At 35.2% G+C, this 21271-nt stretch overlaps 1 protein-coding gene across 4 annotated transcripts in view; it reads right to left on the reverse strand.

Moving 5' to 3' along the window:
• Positions 1-10535: 10535 nt before the first annotated feature.
• MIOS (meiosis regulator for oocyte development) overlaps positions 10536-21271 on the reverse strand; it is a 37549-nt gene continuing 26813 nt past the window's right edge. For 3 of the 4 annotated variants that reach the window (XM_017893895.1, XM_017893893.1, XM_017893894.1), the window contains 4 exons: positions 18783-18935; positions 17440-17644; positions 11940-12069; positions 10536-11022 (listed from right to left, as the gene is read on the reverse strand). In XM_017893895.1, coding sequence (XP_017749384.1) covers positions 10926-11022; positions 11940-12069; positions 17440-17644; positions 18783-18935 — 585 coding nt within the window. In that variant the 3' untranslated portion in view covers positions 10536-10925. Of the gene's footprint in view, positions 11023-11939; positions 12070-15413; positions 15471-17439; positions 17645-18782; positions 18936-21271 lie in introns of those variants that run through there. The other variant, XM_017893896.1, reaches the window with a different exon arrangement.

The following is a 21271-nucleotide window of genomic DNA, read 5'->3' on the forward strand; positions in this document are numbered from 1 at the left end:
TCCAAAACTCATTTCATTGTGTAAAACTGAAACTCTGTATCCATTAAACAGTAACTCCCCATTCCTTCCCCTTTAGTCTCTGGCTACCACCTTTCTATTTTCTGTTTCTATGATTTTGACCAATCTAAGTACCTTATACAGGTGGAATCAAAGTATTTGTCTTTTTTGGTTAGATTATTTTGTTTAGCATAATATCCTCAAAATTTATTCATGTTTCAGCATATCAGAATTTCCTTTTTTTTTTTTTTTTTTTTTGGTCAGGGTCTTAATCTGCCACTCAGGCTGGATTGAAGTGGTGTGATCATAGCTCACTACAGCTTCCGCCTCTCAGGTTCAAGCAATCCTCCCACCTTCGCTTCCCGAGTAGCTAAGACTACAGGCATATGCCACCATGTCTGGCACATTTTTGTATTTTTTGTAGACATGGGATCTCACTATGTTGCCCAGGCTCTTCTTGAACTCCTGGCCTCAAGCAATCCTCCTATCTCAGCCACCCAAAATGTGCTGGGATTTCAGGCGTGAGCCACCACATCCAGCTCCTTTCTTTATAAGGCTGAATAATATTGCCTTGAATATGTATACCACATTTTCCTTACTCATTCATCTGTCCAGGACACTTGAGTTGCTTTCACATTTCAACTATTGTGAATAATGCTGCTATAAATACTGGTACACAAGTAACTCTTTGAGACCATTTCAAAAAATTGCTTTCAATTCTTTTAAGTATATACCCAGAAGTGGAATTGCTGGATCATATGCTAATTCTTTTTTCTTTCTTGTTTTTTTCATTTTTATTTTTTTGAGACAAAGTCTCACTCTGTCACCCAGACTGGAGTGCATTGGCACAAGCATGGCTTGTTGAAGCCTTGATCTCCTGGGCTCAAGTGATCCTTCTGCTTCAGCCGAGACTACAGGTATGTTCCACCATGCCCAACTATTTTGGAAATTTCTTTTTGTAGAGTTGGGATCTCGCTGTGTTGCCCAGGCTGGTCGTGAACTCCTAGGCTCAAGCAAGCTCAAGCAATCCTCCCACCATGGCCTCCCCAAGTGCTGGGATTACAGGTGTGAGCCACCACACCTGGCTGGTAATTCTATTTTTAATTTTTTGAAGAAACGCCATACTGTTTCCCACAGTGACTTTAGCATGAGCCTGCAACATTTTATAATAAAAGTTAGCTTTAAAATTATTGGAAGTTCATATAATATACATTATACTAACAAAAGAATTAATCTGGTCCAGTTCATTGTCTATGAAATGTAAGAGTACTAGACTTCAGTCAAGAGACTTGAGATCAAATTTCAGCTTTACCATCCGGTTCAAATACCTCTCCAATTGTTCAAATTGGTAGTTAAGCTGAAAATGGCGAACAGGTGAACACTGGCCAGTTGGTAGTTGGTGCCTAGAATACTATGCTGAAAAAAGATCTGAGGGAAAGTGGGAGATTGATGAGCCACTTGTGCCAAAGGTAAAGAAGAAGTGTGTGGTCATTTATTCACGACCAGGTCAAGCACAACTTGGCCTAACCTGTCCCATATCATGGTGACTGAAACGAGTTGCTGTATTTCTCATTGGAGAATTTTAACACATAGAGGAAGTTTGCAATTGGCTCACATGTAGAAATCTTGTTACTATGTGTTTTTCTTATCACCCAGTGCTTCTTACTATGACCATTTTCTTCCCATTTTTCAAAATACAAGTACGACTCAGCTATCTACATTAATCAGTGTTAGGTAAAAATGTCCTCTACTTAACAGTCCTCAAAACAGCCTTTGTTAGCTTCTTCTTAAAAGCTCACAAAGATAGAAAGAAATGAAAAGTCACAATACCACCACCAACAGATGGTGGAAATAATATTAATCAAGTATAGGACAGAGCAGCTGGATTGAGGACCTATGATAGCTCCATTTCATTGTATAATCAATTCGTCTCAGCTCTGAAGAAAATGCACAGATACTTTGATTGGTGACCAATACAATGTAGTAAAGGTAGTGTCTTAATTCAGAGGCAGATAAAACCAACTGTTTATATTAGAATTTGAAATTCAAAGAGGGGAAGAGAGAGGAAACAATGAGGAAATAGGAGAAAGCCATGCTGGAAGATGAATATAGATGAGGAGGGAGTTTAAGCTCAGTAATATTGAGAACTTGAAGAACTTGGTCCCAGGAGCAGAAAGAGATGCTAAAATACCGATTCCAAGTACCATTCATTTTCCTTGGATGTATCATTTAACCAAAACTACAATCTGTCACTTTTTTGTAGGACTATGAAGACCCACATTATCTGCCATCTGTTTTAGAAATGCAGCCCACGTCATCCCGACATCTAAATGATGTTGTTCTTATCACCTCATTCTCACATCTGCCTGCTGAAATATAAGAAAAGCTTTATTTTGCTGTATCTCAGTATCATTTGTAAATATCCTTCCTCTAACTTTCCGCTTTCTGGATAAATACCGACTTTTCAAAAATGCCTAACTCTATCCTTTTTTCTCTGAAGGAAATAATTTGGCAACTTCATTGGTCACCATTGAATGCAAATTGTAGCATTTCATAAATTTGCATTACAAGGAACATGACAGTGATTAATAAAAAGAATGAGAAGTTTAGAAATCTTAGAGGGTTGTTCTTGAAACAAGAACAATCCTTCCATGCTTCCTTCCTCGATCTAAGGTTTTGTGATGCTGTCTGATGAGCAAAAAAACAAAACCACCTTACCAGGTCTGACAGAGTGACTCAGAAGGGATTATTTTTTGTTATTTTTAATGCCATAACTTAATTCTTTTATTTAAATGCTAATCGATTATCCTAGTACAACCCTCTAGTGGCAGAATCAATTTCAGTAATGATGTTGATGGCTGCAATGTGATCAACTGAAGCCTCCACCACTTGGTACAAAAGGAATGGAAATGATAGGCAGCTCATTAATCATTTATTCCAGAGATGAATGTGTTCAGTTGCTGATAGGGTGCTGTAGGTGAATGCTGCCAAAATGAGAAATGTCAATTGTCAGGCCTCATGCATAATAACTGTGGAGCTATTTTTAAGCTTCTTTGAAGATTAAAGTTATGCCCTTTTTCCCTACAGTTCCATCACATATGCTTGGCAATTCTGTTCTCTGAAAATTCATTTTCACCATGCTCAGATGTCTCTGCTTGAGGAAAATATATACAGCTCAAAATCTAGCATATTTGAAAAGTTATCTAGAATCTGCAGAGGTCCACACACTGGAAGAGGACTCTAAATGAATAAACAAGAAGTAAAAGATGCAAACCTGGAGATACACTGAGTAACTGTTTTGGCCAGTTTTTCCCATGAGAGATGTTTTATCAAGATGATACACGTTTTTAATTTTCCAGGTCCCCATAGGGAACATACATTTTCTGTATTCATGTAACACTTTCTGAAGACAGAAGTAACAAAATTCAATAAAATATATTTTAAAACAACAAAATGTTTCTAAAAGAGTAGTTGTCCCCAGATGAACCTGAAAATCTGTCCCCAGCTTACTTATCTCTAAATTGTGTCTGGTTCTTCCAGTAGAAAAAAGAGAAAAAATGTACCCTGTCTGGAGTATTCTCTTTTGAAACTCAACAGTATCTTAACGTTAATTGAAAGAGTTACACTCAATTTTCCAAAAAGCATTTAATGTATTTCAGAAAGCTGTCTATGTTTAAAGTTGCTAATCTGTCCTAAGAGTGATGTGACCATACATTCCATTTTTGAAGAATGGAAGAAAAAGATCAGAAGATTTAAAATGATAAAACATATTATTTTTATTATTATTATTATTATTATTTTTTGAGATGGGGTCTCGCTGTGTCACCCGGGCTGGAGTGCACTGGCGCAATCTCAGCTCACTGCAAGCTCCGCCTCCCGGGTTTATGCCATTCTCCTGCCTCAGCCTCCCGAGTAGCTGGGACTACAGGCGCCCACCACCACGCCCGGCTAGTTTTTTGTATTTTTTAGTAGAGACGGGGTTTCATCATGTTAGCCAGGATGATCTCGATCTCCTGACCTCGTGATCCGCCCGTCTCGGCCTCCCAAAGTACTGGGATTAACAGGCTTGAGCCACCGTGCCCGGCCTTTAACATATTACTTTTTAAAGAAGTATTACTTTATCAAAAGATACTTCTCCCACATTTGTCACATTGCTGAATATGTTTGCTCCATAAATTACACATCTCCATCTAGTTTGGGAACATTTATGTACCATAAACATACGCATCCATAGTTGTTCAAACATTAAGTATACCTACTTAATGCATAATGAAAGTTTGCAAATTGACAAGGACAATTTTTTTTTGACCTAACACCACAGGAACTTTGTCACATTCAAATTTTTACTATTCAAATTTTACATTCAAATTTTAGCACTATGGTGCTAAAAGGATACTTAGCTTTACATTTTACGGTAGCAACTTCTTATTTAACTATCATCAGCAAAATATATGGCTACAATGTGATATAAATCTGGATAAGCATGAATTTGGACATCTATTATTTCAAACTCCAGTCTTTCTTATGTGTAAGTGGAGCTAAAATTCTTTAAATAAAAAAGATGTAAGATAAACAGTTTGCATGAATTCTTACATATATATCTGTTTCAAGTTGTGAGACATTAATCCCTCCAAATGCTCCTCCAGACTTCCCTGTCTTTGTGACTTTATGAGACTGATTTGATTCCTGCATCTAAATTTCCAGTTAAGAAATTACGTCAAGGCAATATGCTTTTCATAAATTGAATGATGAAAGTCTCTACTGAATTATTATTGCTGCTGTTTCTAACGTTACATAAATTATCCTTTAATCCTAAAGCTGCCTTTTACCAAAGCATTTTAAAACACTGTGCCATTAATAGTAGATGATTAAGAACATTACATTTTGAAAAGTGTTATGGAAATCTCTATTTCCTCAAATTATTTTAATCAGAAAATAATTTTAAAGTCCAAAATGAGAAAATTAAATAAATAGACATTTCCTGGCTTGCAGAAAGAGATGCTAAAATGATACTCATTTTATGCAAATGCTATAGCAGTTGTTATTAAGCTTAATAGATTTGAGTCTGCTGACAACTATGCTTATATCTACCTCTTCCATTAGACATACAACTCCTCCAAGGCAACTATAGTGCCATCAATCCTTTGACATCAGAACCTTTAACACAGCGTCCAGCACACCTAGGTACGTGTATGTGTTTTGTTGAAGCAAAGACACGCAGGCATGTTCAGAATTCATCACTTAAACCTAAATAACCTGCTATGATTGGAAATGAATTGAGCAAAGTGCACTCCAGATTAGACTGAACAATAATCATATAGATTCAGTACATAGAGGAGGACAGCTTTCCCACCACAGATCCAGAGCCAAAACAGAGGAGTCAGGAAATCTCATGAGAAAGATATAGGAGAAAATATATTGAAATAAAGTTATTAATCATGTACCCACTAAGCTCAGGGAAATCAGAATTATTTTACATATTCATTTCCCAATATGCTAAATAGAGAACATAATGCACTACTTCCAAATGTAATGAAGAATTGAGAGGACTATATCTTGTTATTCCTGTATATTACTACTATAGAATAAGAAATCTAGAAAATGCTTTCTGAACAAATAGATCTCATTCCAAATTTTCATAATACTTTGTAGCCTGTTTTTTCACCTCATAAAATAAATCCTAACACATGATTGTTTCACTGTGTTTAATAACAAGATACAAGGTCATGGATAACTTTTCTAAAAGCCAGTATATATATACACACATATATATGTGTATACGTATAGGTGTATATGTAATACATATATGGGTATAAAATACGTATATATATGTATATACATGTATATATACCTATATGTATATGTGTATATATATGATGTGTGTGTGCAAGAGACAGGAGAGATGCACATACATTTATATATTCACATATATATGTATATGTGTGTGTATACGTGTGTATATATATGGTGTGTGTGTGTGCAAGACAGAGAGAGGAGAAGGAGATGCACATACATTTATATATTCATTATTATTGGGAAAAATCAAAGATAGAGATACGAAGAAAATGTTACTCAAAATTCCACTCGTTAAAGATGGCCACTGTTAAAAGTTTCTGTATTAACCATATCCCATACAAATATATTTATATGCTAGATATACTATCCTATAACTTGCTTTTCCTTTCACTACCATTAAGAAACCTTTGTCAATGAAAATATCTATACTAATTGAATCATTTCTTAGTAACACACTATATGCATATACAATAATTTATTCTTTTCTATTATTGGACATTGAGGTTTCCAAGTTTTTGTTATAAACAATACTGTGTAGAATCATATCACAAAAATATACATCTTTGTGCACTTATGCAATCAATTCCTCAGAAAATATTCCCAGCATACTATGTCAAAGGGTATGACCCTTTTTATGGCTTCTGATTAATACAGTTTACCTGTCCTCAAGACTTAAACTCTCATAAGCTGTTATCTCAGAATGTTTCCTTCCCATATCCATGAAAATGCCTATTATTTTAAATCTGTGCAGACAAGCGAAAAGTAATCTACTTTTTAATCAGCATGTTACTGATTTAGCATTTATTTAAATTTGTCAGCTGTTCTATTTTGCTTGCACAAGTCCTTGATTATCTACTGATTGTTTTTTCCTCGGCTTTGAAAATGTCCTTTATGAATTAAGGCAATTTGTCATAAATGTTGTAGTTTATCAATTTGTTTGCTTTGTAACTATTTATGATTTTTGCCATACCAAATTTTGATGACTTGGAAAAGAAGCAAAAGTGTGCCTCCTTTTGCTTTCTTCTTTTTCATTGCCATGTGCAGAACCAGTGACAACAGCATCCACATCTTATTGTTGTCTATAGTGAGGATTCTAGTATTTCTCTAATAGGCATCATGATGTGTGAGACAGTGAAATAGGAGCGGAAAAAATGGAGAGAAAACATTTCCTTTGAATAACAACTAACCTAAAAAACAAATTAGAGATCAATTTTTGAATTTTATCAAGTGCTTTGTACATCCAAAGAGTTATTGACATGGTTCTTCTTTTGGTGTATTAATACTAAATATGATTAAAATATTACCCAGTACTTAATTCTTGGAATAAACCCTTCTTTGTCATAGTGAATCATTCTCTTATATACAGAACCTACAAAGTAGTACACAGAAGCAGAAAACAGAAATTAAAAGGGCAGCTTAGGAAGTCAAGACTACTGGAATCCAGGTCTTGGCTGTATTTCCTACTCGTGTAACCTAGGACAAGTGAACTGATGTCTCTATGCCTGAATTGCCTCATTTACAGAATGGGGACAATAATGATATAACTACCCCATAGGCTTATTGCAAAAACAGGATAATGTGCTTGGCACCTAGCACATAAAAGGCATTAACAGTAATTTATATACTGCTGCATTTGATAACTAATTTTACTTGTGATTTTATCATGTTAAATTTGTGTTAATTTGGTATCTGGGTTGTTAGCTTTTAAAAACTTTGGGAGGCTTTCCTTCTGTCTCTGTACTCTGGGAAAAGTAGTATTTTATAAAAATTAATATATTTGTAAAGTGTTACTTGTTATAATCAGCAAAGAAACCTATAACATTTGCAGGTAGGAGGGAAAACTTGCAGATGATGTAATGGAAGGAGTGAGTAGTGGATAGGGGAGCTGCTATCTAGCAAGGCCTGTTTCTGTCATTGTGATGTGCGTCACTAGACTTGATACAAGATATTGACCCAAATATGTGTCTCCCACCTCTCTGATGCCTATCTGTGCAGATGTCAGAAATTGTGCCCACTAGCTTTAATTATGGCTATTCCGGGAGAGCAAGTCTCACAGTATACTTTCGAAATTACCACTACCACCCCAACATTTTAACTTAAATGAACATCAAGTGTAGCAGAATGGCAGAAAAGGAAAAGGTACACAGAATAATCCTGGATACTTTCCCCAAGTATCCAGATTAGTGATTTCAATTTAAACCTAGTTAAATTAAGAGTTGAGAATAGATATAAAAACTTAAAGTTTTCAATAGTCAATTGTTAAATTTGCCATAATTTTTTCCTCTGGGTTCATTTTATATCACATTTAACTCCTAGGAGGTCAGTTGAAGGATTTTGGCATGCAAAAAAAATAGTAATACTCCAAATTTATCCAAATTATGGCATTTTTTTTGAGATAGGACTTAGCTACTTTTGTTTACCCTATATTTGGAGTATTACTATTATTGGGAATTTTCATTCTTTTTAAAAAAATCTATTTCAGCCAGCTCACACCAAGGAAATTTTCATTCTTGAGACAAATGTAGATTCTTTGTTAAAATTATACTGTATTCACTGAAAAAGTACTGATACATGAGCAATCTATGAAAATGAAGGTAACAGTGCTAATCACTACCATTTATAGAGCACTATGTGACAGGATATGGCACTTCATGTTTATTGCATCACGTAATACTCCCACACTCTATGAGGCAGGCATTTTCTGTATCTTTCTTTCTAACATATGAAGAAACTGAAGCTCAAAAAGGTCAAGTCACTTACCCAAGATCCCGAGGCTAGGATTATACTTTATGTTTCAAAGACCATGCTTTTACTACTTGCAGTCAAATGAATGACTGAAATTGAGTCATCTAATTAAATGCAGAACTACATTCTTTTAAATACTTACAATGTGAAGCATTGACAATGGGAAGCTACTTTTAAAATAAGGATAAGAACCATTCTGGAAAGTGGGTTAAACTGAAAAACAGAGCCTAAAAGGAATGTTACTTCTAATATTAAGTATGAAGTCTGTCATCAAAATAAGTACCAATATTATGTCATGTGGACTATTTGTAAAGAAATCATAATTTCTTGATACAATGACTTCAACCAGATTTATTCAATATTTTAAAATAATAAAACACTTTTATTAAATATGTCTATTGATCATGTTTAGGTAAAGTATCTTCTTGAGTTTATAAACCCAAATACCAGTGACTTAGTGATAAAAAACAGAAAGTAATTTGAATCTACCTTCATTGTCCACACACACTAAAATGCAAAACAAACACCAGAGACATAAACTGCACGTTTGGGCTTCACGGAAAACATTTCAGAGGCTGACACATACATAGAATCTTAAAAATGTCACCCTCATATATTAGGATTACAAATAAATATATTACATAATAGACTTTACATTCATGTTTTATCTGTATTTCCAAAACTTGTGACTATTTCAGATAAATTCAATAATTTTATATTTTACTTTAATGAGAAATGAAAATGTACATAAGAGTCTGACATTACTTAAAGCTGACTTTCATATTTAGGACATAGTAAATTTGAAAGGAACACTTCAAATGAAATATTAAAGGTAAAGGGTATATGTTAATAAAATGAAATCAATTAAGATTTACTCAAACGAAGGCTGGAAAAAGTACCCTTAATAGCAATCTTTAAAAAAAATTTGCAATTCCCATGTCTTTCATTTGAAAAGACTCATGTAGGTGAGACATTTAGCGTAGATATGCACCACTTCTAATGTTTTCCTAGAAAAGGGTTTTATGTATCAGATACTCAAGGTTAAAATAAATTTAATCTACTTTTAATATTTAGGTTGTACCTCAAACTAATCTGACAAATCTTAGTTTTTATAAGGCAAAACTGCTAATACGAAAGCTCTTAAAATTCTTCAGTTTTATTTCTCCAAAATCTATAAAATAAAATTAGATTTACTCTTTAAGAGTACAGATTCAACTACAAAGTTCCTAGTTCAGTCCCTCTGCATATGGCAGATGACAGAGAAGCATCTTATAAATTCTTTGTATTTCTCTTATTACTATCTAGCTATGAAATGAGAAAAAATAAATTTTAAAATAAGTCCCTGACTTAGCCCCAGTAACACTTAATATTTAAAAACTTACATCTAAAGTGGTCTCTGAAGTGACCCTATTTCCCCAACACTTCCTAGTCTACCTTGGAAAGAACAAGGTATGATATTCCAAATCAGGATGGAATTTGACAGTACAGAAACACTGACATTATACTAAATGGCTAGTTACATATAATCTTGCATAGACTTTGTATGCAGTAAAATGTTCTCAGGTGATGAGGTTGACAAATTAATATGGAGAAAAACCTTTGAAGACAAATCAGGACATTGGAAAGCAAAAGGTAGAAAGTGAAAATTTTGTATGCTCACCTGAAATGATACATGTTTTTCTCTTCTGAAGAGAAAAAGTTGTAAGATAGATTCTTCCTCTTGACTTTTCTAGGAAGACGATAATGTCTACGCCAAAAGATTGCTTATCTTAAAATCAAAGTATATGAGGGAAAAGGCTCCTTTAAAAAATACATATTCATACATACACACATAAATATGCACACACACATACACACATATATATAACAGACAGTTCTCCAGTGTGGGATAGGGGCTCTTCAATTCTAAAAGTAAAAATCTGTAATTTTAAATTAATCTGAAAGAAATCTAAGCACAGCTGAACTTAAAACTATTGTCTGAATCATAGAATTAGTCATTTTATTTTAAAAGTGCACATATTTTATTGAAAGATATCCAATTTCAGCTTTGAAGATATAGGCTCAAAATCTGTTCTTGGCTATTCCAGAAATTTTGCTTGTAGAGTGTTCATAATTTCAACCAAAACTTAGGAAGTTTTTCTAAAGTAGACTTTTCAACCTGCTAAACAGAACTCATGTCTATACTGTGATGTTTGTTTCAGCAGCATTTGTCTCTGTGAAGCACATCAAAATCACTCAAACATCAAAATTGCTGATCTGATAGAATGATTTATTTTCCCATTACAGGTAAGTCATGAATGACTTGTTCTGAGGTATGTTTCTGAGCTATGAAGGACACCTACTAGAAAGCTCCACACTTGAAGGTTTCTCTTAAGGTGATAACATTTTTATGGCTGGACAGCCTCTGCAGGTACCAGATTCCCTGTTGTATCCAACTGCATACATTTACACGTGCATGCAGACACAGGGCACTCTGCATGGTCCCTAAAAAAACAGGTCAAATAACAGTTAAAAATCCAAATTAGACATACATACATTTATTTATCTCTCTTTTTTAAGAGACAAGGTCTCGCTATATTGCCCAGGCTGGACTCACACTCCTGGGCTCAAGCCATCCTCCTGCCTCAGCCTCTTGAGTAGCTGGGACTACAGGTGTGCACCACTGTGCCCACTTGTTTACTTGCATCTATCTATAATGCAACTTTTCAAAATGGCATTTGGAAAAATGTAGAAACTAAAACCCAGAGGAAAACAGCATCAAAAGCATCAAATTATAAATTACTGCCAAGCTGAACTTTAGGGAGAAGAAACATACCTTTTACTTTCTACATATATGGCAAGATATTTCATTTACAGTTGTGAATGTGACAGGGATGTGCTCAGAGTTTAAATTAGCTAGTGAGACAAATTGGGTATAAATGCTGTATCAATCAGGAGCACAGGGCCACTGGCACCATTCAAAATAAAATTCAAATATGGTCTTGAGAGTCTCAATTGTGTGACTACATAAAAAGCTTACTTAGAAGAGAACTCAGGCAGCAGTATGATATGCTCTTTTATCATTTCATCAGTAATTCAATTGCATGATAAATTACGGCATATTCAGTTGTAAAAACTGTAAACATATCTTCTCCCCAAATAAAGTTAAATAATGTTATCAAACATTTAACTCATACAAAAGATTTAAATTAGTTCTTAAATAAGTATTACCTTTACAGTTTAAGGTTATATAGGGTATCTAATGATGAAATGTTCATACCACCTTTGTTAACGTCTGAGTGACAGTAAAAATAAAATTCATACTTTGGCTAAATGTTAATAGATAAACCCAAACTATTTAGAAGCAATCTGTGTTATCCCCCACAACTCCAAGCCTATCAAAGAAGAAATGTGCTGATTACCTGAACCAGCTAAGCATATGTCCAGCATGTCCACCATGCCTGCAATTATGACACCATGTAAACCAGTTGTTAAATTGGGCTAATTTTTTGTCCTTGCTCAAGTCCACTTTTTCATCTGATTTGGTTCCTCCTATGACGAAAGAAAACAATCTTCATTAACTGTATCACAATGTTTTATTTAAAGTTACTTTCAAAAAGCATTTCTAAAACTGTGTTCCAAGTATGAATCACACATCATATTGAAATAGCAATTTTGACGGTAGGTTCTAATTTAGATGAAGCGAAACTGAATGACAGAAGCTCCCCTACATTTTTAATAGCCAATATAAAAATGGAAAAAAATAAAACCCACTAAGAAACAATCTAAATTTAAAACTTTGGGGAGACCAAATCAGTAGTTTAAAACCCTTCCACAAGGAAAATACCAGGCCCAGTTTACAAGTGAATTTTACTTAACATTCACGGAACAGGTAGGGCTAGGTGTGGTGGCTCATGCCTGTAATCCCAGCACTTTGGGAGGCTGAGGTGGGCAGACCACTTGAGGCTAGGAGTTCGAGACCAGGCTGGCCAACATGGTGAAACTCCCGTCTCTGCTAAAAACAAAAATTAGTCGGGGGTGGTGACACGTGCCTGTAGCCCCATTACTGGGGAGGCTGAGGCACAAAGAATTGCTTAAACCTGGGGATTGGAGGCTGTAGTGAGCCGAGATTGCACAGCTGCACTCTAGGTTGGGTGATGGAGCAAGACTTCGTTTCAAAAAAAGAAAAAAACAAACAATCAAGGGATAGGTAATTCTCATCTGTACAAGCCCTTTGAAAGAAGAGAAAAAGCGGAAAGTTTCCCAATGCACTTCATGAGACTTGTGTAACTTAAGCAATTGCTTAGACAATATTTTTACTTACTTGCTATCTATAAAGACATTATGCATCAATAACTATGTTCAAAATTTTGCTTCGACCATTGCAGGCCACACTTTCATGACCAAAAGAATAATCTTGCAGTCAGGAACAGTTTTAAAATATCTGTTTTGCTAATAATATGAGGTGAAAGGATGTGTAAGTAATTCAATGACTTAAGATGTAAACACAATAAAATTATTCCTGAAAGGGTCACCAACAATAATGAGAGCGTAAAAAGGAAAGGGGGAAGAGATAAATAAAATATAGATCTGATATGGACACTACTTTAAACCTCTGTGTAAAGCTCTCATTAGTGCTTGTCACTTTGTTTTTGTAAATTCTAACATAAACAGGTAACAGACTGCATCAGAACAAGCATACCCTTATGTTTTTCTGATGAAGCTGGAAATATTAAGGTCTACCTCACTGCCAAGTATAAAGGCTTAAGATCAAATGACTTCAAATTTTAAAAGACTTATAGTGAATTATGAAGACAAGTGCCACAGAACACTTTAGGGGAAACTAGAGTTTCACTTATGCACTAACTCATAACGTAAGAAGAAAATGAAGGAAACCAGTAGATAATCTAGCTTTTAAAAAATGTGTCATTGTCCAGTAGTTAAGTTCTGTGAGGGCAGGGATTTTTGTTTTCTTTACTGTAACATTTCTAGCACTTGGAACAATAGGTACCAAATAAACATTTGTTGAATAAATAATATTTATGATGTTTACAATGATGTTAGAATTGTTTCAATAGATTTCTTATCTTCAAAGCACAATTGAGTATAAAAGTATCAAGTCTCAGTTAAATAAGCTTGTAGAAATTTCAGCTATTTGAATCACAAAGCAAGATGGATGGATGCAATCTCTGATTGCAGGCAAAGCACCAGGGAGGTTTAGATACTCGATCCATTAGCCAGCACTTGATTTCTATTAGATCCTGTTTTATTTTGGAACTAGGACTCTTCCGATTTCACGTATCAAAAAAGAGAATTTGCTTCTTTTTCTTTTTTTTAAACTTTTACTTTAGTTTCAGGGGTACATGTGCGGGTTTGTCATACAGGTAAATTGCGTGTCATGGGGGTTTTGGTGTATGCATTATTTCATCATCCAGGTAATAAACATAGTACCCGACAGGTAGTTTTTCAATCCTCCTCCCACCCTCCACCCTCCAGTAAGCCCTGGTGTCTGTTACTCCTTCTTTATGACGATATGTACTCAATGTTTAGCTCCTACTTATAACGTGCGGTATTTGGTTTTCTATTCCTGTGTTAGTTTGCTTAGGATAATGGCCACCAGCTCCATGCTGCTGCAAAAGACATGGCTGCATAGTATTCCATGGTGTATATGTACCACATTTCTTTATCCAGTCCACCACTGATGGGCACTGAAGTTGATTCCATGATTAAACAGTGCTTATTATTCTCTAACTTAGCTCAGCAATGCCTTTAAAGATCATATTCAGGCTCTTGCTAATTTTCCTACTGTTTCTTATCAGTTCACTTCCTAGGTCCTTTCACAACAATACACTTGCTCTTCCAACACCCCCTGTACTTACAATACTTACCAATCTCTTCACCCTAGTTCATGTCTTTTACTCTTGGTCTACAACCTGGAAGGCTTCCCTGTAATCTTCATATATTAAATCTACCAATTTTAAAGACTGGCTTAAATGGTAACTTCCTCCTGAAGCTTTCAATATCCTTCAGAAGGAAGTAATATTTCCCACTCTCAAAATTCCTAATTCTTTCCTTATATAATAGTCCTAATTCATGTTGGGGGTTTAGATGTGTTCCAGAATCCAGGATGTTTGGGATTTTAGAAAAAAAGGAGCAAATATGTGCACCTTGAGGGTAGTCTAAAGCACCCTGTAATCAAACTCGTTAGTATTTCTGCAGTGAAACATGAATATTCACTAATAAATAAGAGAAATAAATATCTTAATAGCCTCACGTCAATTCTGAACAGGTTTTGTGGCCAAAGGAGATTACTGTAATTTTATTTTTAAAAGGCATTGGACTTTCAGATCTTTTTAGAGACTTTGAAATGACAAAGATGGAATTGTAGACCAGTATTTATTTTCTAGAAAATATCACTTATTTTATACTTGTTAATTATGCTTATTGTACACCAAAAGCTCCAAGAGGTTCTTTGATTTATTCATCTCAGCACATCAGCCTTATATTAATGTACCAAGTAAAATCAGTGTTCAAATATGTATTATATATAAATTATTTCTGAAGCAAATATGGAAAAAATTCTATAACAAATATGGAAAAATGTTAATATTTGATAAACCTGAGTGCTGACTATTCATTATATTAGTCATAACAAAGAGTTTGAAATGTTTTAAGATTTTCTTCAAATTCTAGAAAATTATTTTCTCTTCTTACCTATTTCAAAATAGAAAAGATTGAAAACTGATATTCAGCAAAAAAGAAGAGTGCCCAGGTGTAAGAATGCAAATAATCCTTATAGCTTCCTGAGGCTTGTGGTCCAAAAGATGTGTTCCATTTAATTATTTCTACATATCTCAGTTCGTATACATATATGACTTATTTATGCTGTATTTTACCTCCTTGTGCTCTCATTGTTGTAGATATTCCAAATTGTTATTTTCTGTTTATTAGGACTAGAGTAACATAAAAGAGTGATCAGTATGTAATGTATAAAATAAAAATCCTCCATTAAAATTTAAAACTAAAATGCACCTTTAAAACATTACGTATTGCCTTCATTTCTTTAAAAAAAGCATCTAGATGGAAAAATAATTGCTAAGCCAATGATACCAGCAAGTCTTTCATAAATGTTAATGTAATGATAAAGCAAACTACTTAAATGAACAAGATACAGAATAGAATTATAAAATATGTATACTAGAAAGGATCGCCAGTCCAGAGGAAGGTGCAAGTAACTCTCAATGTCACAGAGTGAATGTCAGAGCTAGAATTAAAACAGACATTCTCACACTCTAACGAGTTCTTTATTCATTACACCTGTGTGCCAAATACCCAAAATGATTTTAACTGAAAATCTTGCCACAGTATCATTTTCAAATTAGGTAAAGAGCTGGAATAATTCCAGCCACCAGGTATATCTGATTATCTACTATTCTCAAAATTTTTTTCCATGTTTACTGTAAAGAGTAATAAATAATCTTAATATTTCTAACCATTACAAAATATAGGCTGGGCATGGTGGCTCATGCCTGTAATCCCAGCACTTTGGGAAGCTGAGGCAGGTGGATTGCTTGAGTTCAGGAGTTCAAGACCAGCCAGGGCAACAGGGCGAAACCCTATGGTCCCAGCTACTTGGGAGGCTGAGGTGGGAGGATCACCTGAGCCCAGGAGATAGAAGGCAGAAGGCAGAGGTTGCCGTGAGCCGAGATCATGCCACTATATTCTATCCTGGGTGACAGAGTGAGATCCTGTCTCAAAAACAAAATGAAACAAAACAAAAACACTGTGTGTATATATGTATATATTCCAAATTGTTATTTTCTGCTTATCAGGACCAGAGTAACATAAAAGAGTGATCAGTCAGTATGCAATGTATAAAATAAAAATCCTTGATTAAAATTTAAATTAAAACTAAAACGTACATTTAAAACATTACGTATTGCCTTCATATATATATATAATTTACAAGGTAACTGACAAACAGCAGAAGCAGCATCGAAATCTAGCAGTCAAGGGACATGACTTCTAGGCTGACACTTTCTCTATGCATTTTCTTATTTATTATTATTTTTTAATTAAAATTTTTTTAAAATTTAGGACACAGTCTTGCTCTGTCGCCCAGGTGGGAGTGGAGTGGCACGATCTTGGCTCACTGCAACCTCTGCCGCCCGTGTTCAAGTGATTCTCCTACCTCAGTCTCCCAAGTAGCTGGGACTACAGGTGCATGCCACCATGCCCAGCTAATTTTCTGTATTTTTAGTAGAGACAAGGTTTCACTGTATGAGCCAGGATGGTCTCGATCTTCTGACCTCATGATCCACCGGCCTCAGCCACCCAAAATGTTGGGATTACAGGTGTGAGCCACCACACCTGGCCAAAAAAATTTTTTATAGAGATGGGGTCTCACTATTTTGCCCAGGCTGGTCTCAAACTCCCAGGCTCAAGTAATCGTTCTGCCCTGGCCTCTCAAACAGCTGGGATTACAGGTAGGTTTTGAAGATGAATGAAGAAGAAATGTCAAAGTGCTTTAATGATGTCAAAAGATCCTTAGAAATACAACGTATCTGTTATTAGGTGTAGGTATACTGACTTTTAAATAATCAAATTTGAACAAACTCCCCTTAGTGAAAACAGTGATAAGAAAATTGTAATATTTTAAGATTATTTCATATTTAAGTTTTTCTCACCAACTTTAAATTGGTCAGAACTTGTGAAATTAACTGAAGTATCAATAGATATAGATTTTACTTTTAATTTACATAGTTCATAAATTATAGGAACATAAAAGCCTTCAAGCTAGTAAACTGCCCTTTCTTAGAAATAATAACAAACTCTAGCTAGTTTGTATTTTATTTGCAACATTAACTCAATTATGTAAGAATCATTTCAGCTCATAAAGCATTTTGTAAAATTATGTCATACCAGGACAGCTAGAAACTGGTGTTCCCATATTAATGAGACAAAGCGCACATCGAGGAAGGGGTTTTCGACAGCCAGGACAACTTGTGACTTTAGATTTTGTTGGTGAGCCACTCACACCATACTGACTAAAACCTCTGCCCTGATGAGGCACAGTTGAACAGCTGTAGGAGATTGACTTGCCACAGAAATTGCAACTCACAAAAACCTACAAAACAAATGAAAGAAAAAATAAATGTAATACAAACCATAATGGAATGCTAAATAACTTAGTTTGCTCCTAACAAATTATTTTTAAATACTTCTAAAAAAGTTTATTTTATATTTCAAAATTTATCTGCTAAGGTTGGCTAGCTCTCATTTAAAATTTGTACTTAGCAATTACATTTTTTGGATATTTTTTGGATACTTCCTTTTTAATTATATTCTTACTAATATCACTGAAATTGGTGGAGGAACTCAAACTTTAGACTCCAACATTTTAGAAATAACAGTGACTTCAGAATTCACACTGGGCCATGACAAAATATTCCAGTATGACTTCTAAACCACAGTTTAGTGATGTAATGTTCTGAACAAAATTTTCTTATAAAGAAAACGCTGTTCCTAAGACAAAAAGGAGTTAACAATCTTATAATGGTAAACAGTTAAATTTTTCGAATAATAGCAATAGAAGCTGTTTGTTTTATTTTGTTTTACAGTAAATTGCTAAGCTCTTAATCACTTATCATATAGATTAATAACATGTACTACCATGTAATGCTATTTTATCAACACTCTGGTTTTAATATAAGCACTTTCTCAAGTTCCTAAAATAAGAAAATAGCACCATCCAGTGCCCATATTGAGGATAACATAATATTTGATATCTGAAGTAAGACACAGTGATTTAATGTGATATACCTTATGTGACAATAATCTTTTATTAAACTAATGCTAAAAAAAATTTCCATGTGTAATTAAACATACAGATATAGGTAATACTGCTAAAGTCTAGAAAAACCCAAATCCTGCCTTACTGCCCATAAATAATGCCAAAAAACTTAATACACAAGTGGAATTTATAAGATAATATAATAGTTTAGAATCTGAAAGGGCTGGAAATATACTAGAAAACTTCAGGCCTGCTGTGGTTTGTTCTATCTCAGACTAAAGCTCAAGCCACTGAGATGATTGTTAGCAAGAAGCAGAACCAAAGGACAGGAAGATCAAGGACAAAGCTCAGTCTAGAAAAGACAAAGACATCAATGGGAACTCAATACAAGCAAAATAACGAGCTAATAATAACTTATTAAATTGAACATCAACATGTTACAAATTGATTTTCTCCAAAACAATGCACTTACTTGTGCTAAAGGCTTGGAACTGGGATCCAACTTACTCCTGTGAATATCAAATTCAGCTCGTTTATGCCAAAATCTCCAGGCATCTAATAAATTTCTATAATTCTCAATCCAGTACTGAACCCTTTCATCCTTAAGAACATCTAAAGGTGAACCCTAAAACGAAAACATGAATTACTTCAATTATTTAAAATCTCCTGGCTAGGCCAGAGACTTCTGGATAGCATGTAAGTATGAGTAACAGAAGAAACAGGCTTTTTTTTTTTTTTTTTTTTTTGCCAAAAGCTGGCTCCTATTGAGAATAAAGACAAAATTTATGGAAGCTCCATTAATTTATCTCAAGCTGGGTTTCACTAATGACATAAATATGTACTTTATATATCATACCTGGCCAGGAAGTGTAATTCTCTACCTTTTAGTTAAGTTTAAGAAAACAGAACTCCGTGGTTGAATGTTGTAAACAGTGATATGAATACCCTTCGTCCCAGGAATTAAAAACCTCTGGGTTCACAAACTCTGTTTACTATCAAATCCAAATGTAATACAGGCTGGACGTGATGGCTCATGCCTGTAATCTCAGCACTTTGGGAGGCCGAGGTAGGCGGGTCACTTGAGGTCAGGAGTTCGAGACCAGCCTGGCCAACATGGTGAAACCATGTTTCTAGTAAAAATACAAAAATTAGCCAGGTGTGCTGGCAGGTGCCTATAATCCTAGTTACTCGGGAGGCTGACGCCTGAACCGAGGCGGAGGTTGCAGTGAGCCAAGATTGCACCACTGCACTGCAGCCTGGGTGACAGAGTGAGACTCCATCTTAAAAAAAAAAAAAAAAAAGTCCAATTGCACACCAAAATTGCTTGGTCACATCTGAACTAACAGCTTGGTCCTTCCTATCCAGCAATGCATGGTAAACTAAGATGCCGCTTTTATATACTTATTTATCCGTAAGTTAAACCCGTCTATTCTTACTCTTGCCTTCAATTAAAACATACATTTCTCGGCTTAAAATAATAAAACAACAAGAAAAGCAAAACCAAACCAAATACCTTCTTAGTTCTTTTGCCCCTAGCCACAGTTAAAAGCAACACCTTGTTTTAGTTAAATTTACTTTAGAGTTCTTCTCATTAAGAACTTCAAGTTCTTGCCAGTAAGAATTTTCCTAAAGTTATATTTTCCCTGGCAGCTGTGACATTCCACATTTCATCTATGCTTGCTTTAGGTTTTCTTTTCTTTTCTTTTCTTCTGTTTTTTGGAGACAGAGTCTCACTCTGTTGGCCAGGCCGGAGTGCAGTGGCACGATCTCGGCTCACTGCAACCTCTGCCTCCTGGGCTCAAGCAATTCTCCTGCTTCAGCCTCCCGAGTAGCTGGGATTACAGGGGTGTGCCACCACGCCCAGCTAATTTTTGTAGTTTTAATAGAGACGGGGTTTCACCATGTTGGCCAGGCTGGTCTTGAACTCCTGACCTCAGGTAATCTGCCCACCTTGGCCTCCCAAAGTGCTGGGATTACAGGCGTGAGCCTCCATGCCCGGGCGCTTTAGGTTTTCTTAGAAGACTTTCAGCCCTGTTCAGGATATCTTCCTTAACTTTACATAATGCAGAAAGGAGAGAAAGCCTCTACTTCTAATGATGCTTTGGCATCAATCTGAAGGTCAGTTTTCTCAGTCCTATAGAAAACACAATTTTCTATAGAAAATTGAGGGCCAATAGAAAATACAATTTCAGAGAGAACCTGGCATATATCTTACTTATTAAAAAAAAAGAACAAATATCGTAACAGCTAATATAATCTTTAGACATCCAATCAAAAACTGAAGCAACATATCTTTCATCTATTAAATTCGGTGTTAATTACCAGAGTTAAATTTAGCTAAAAGAACAAGTGAAACACAGCTTACAATTTCATTTCTTAAAAAAGTAGAGGTCTACTCTAGCCCTAATTATGACCGACTAGGCGGAACTAAGTACCAAAGTAGCATATAATCCTTGGTTTAAAAGAAAATTCACAGAAAATAAGATGTTTTCATATCTCATTCTTTCCCCTTATATGGCAGGAAGGAGATAAACTAAGAAAGAATTTGGTCAATACATATACAGTAAATCTTCTCTAAATCCTCTCCAGTAAAGCCTAAACATGATCTGTAAAGAAAACCACAACATGATCTGTAAAGAAAACAGTTCAGGCCAGGCATGGTGGCTCACGCCTGTAATTCCAGCACTTTGGGAGGCCAAGACAGGCGAATCACAAGGTCAGGAGATCGAGACCATCCTGGCTAACAAGGTGAAACCCTGTCTCCACTAAAAATACAAAAATTAGCCAGGCTGGTGGTGGGTGCCTGTAGTCCCAGCTACTTGGGAGGCTGAGGCAGGAGAATGGCGTGAACCCGGGAGGCAGAGCTTACAGTGAGCCGAGACTGCACCACTGCACTCCAGCCTGGGCAACAGAGTGAGACTCTATCTCAAAAAAAAAAAAAAAAAAAAAAAAAAGTTAAGA

The sequence above is a fragment of the Rhinopithecus bieti genome, unplaced genomic scaffold (genome assembly GCF_001698545.2).
Source record: "Rhinopithecus bieti isolate Rb0 unplaced genomic scaffold, ASM169854v2 scaffold_23881, whole genome shotgun sequence".
NCBI lineage: Eukaryota > Metazoa > Chordata > Mammalia > Primates > Cercopithecidae > Rhinopithecus > Rhinopithecus bieti.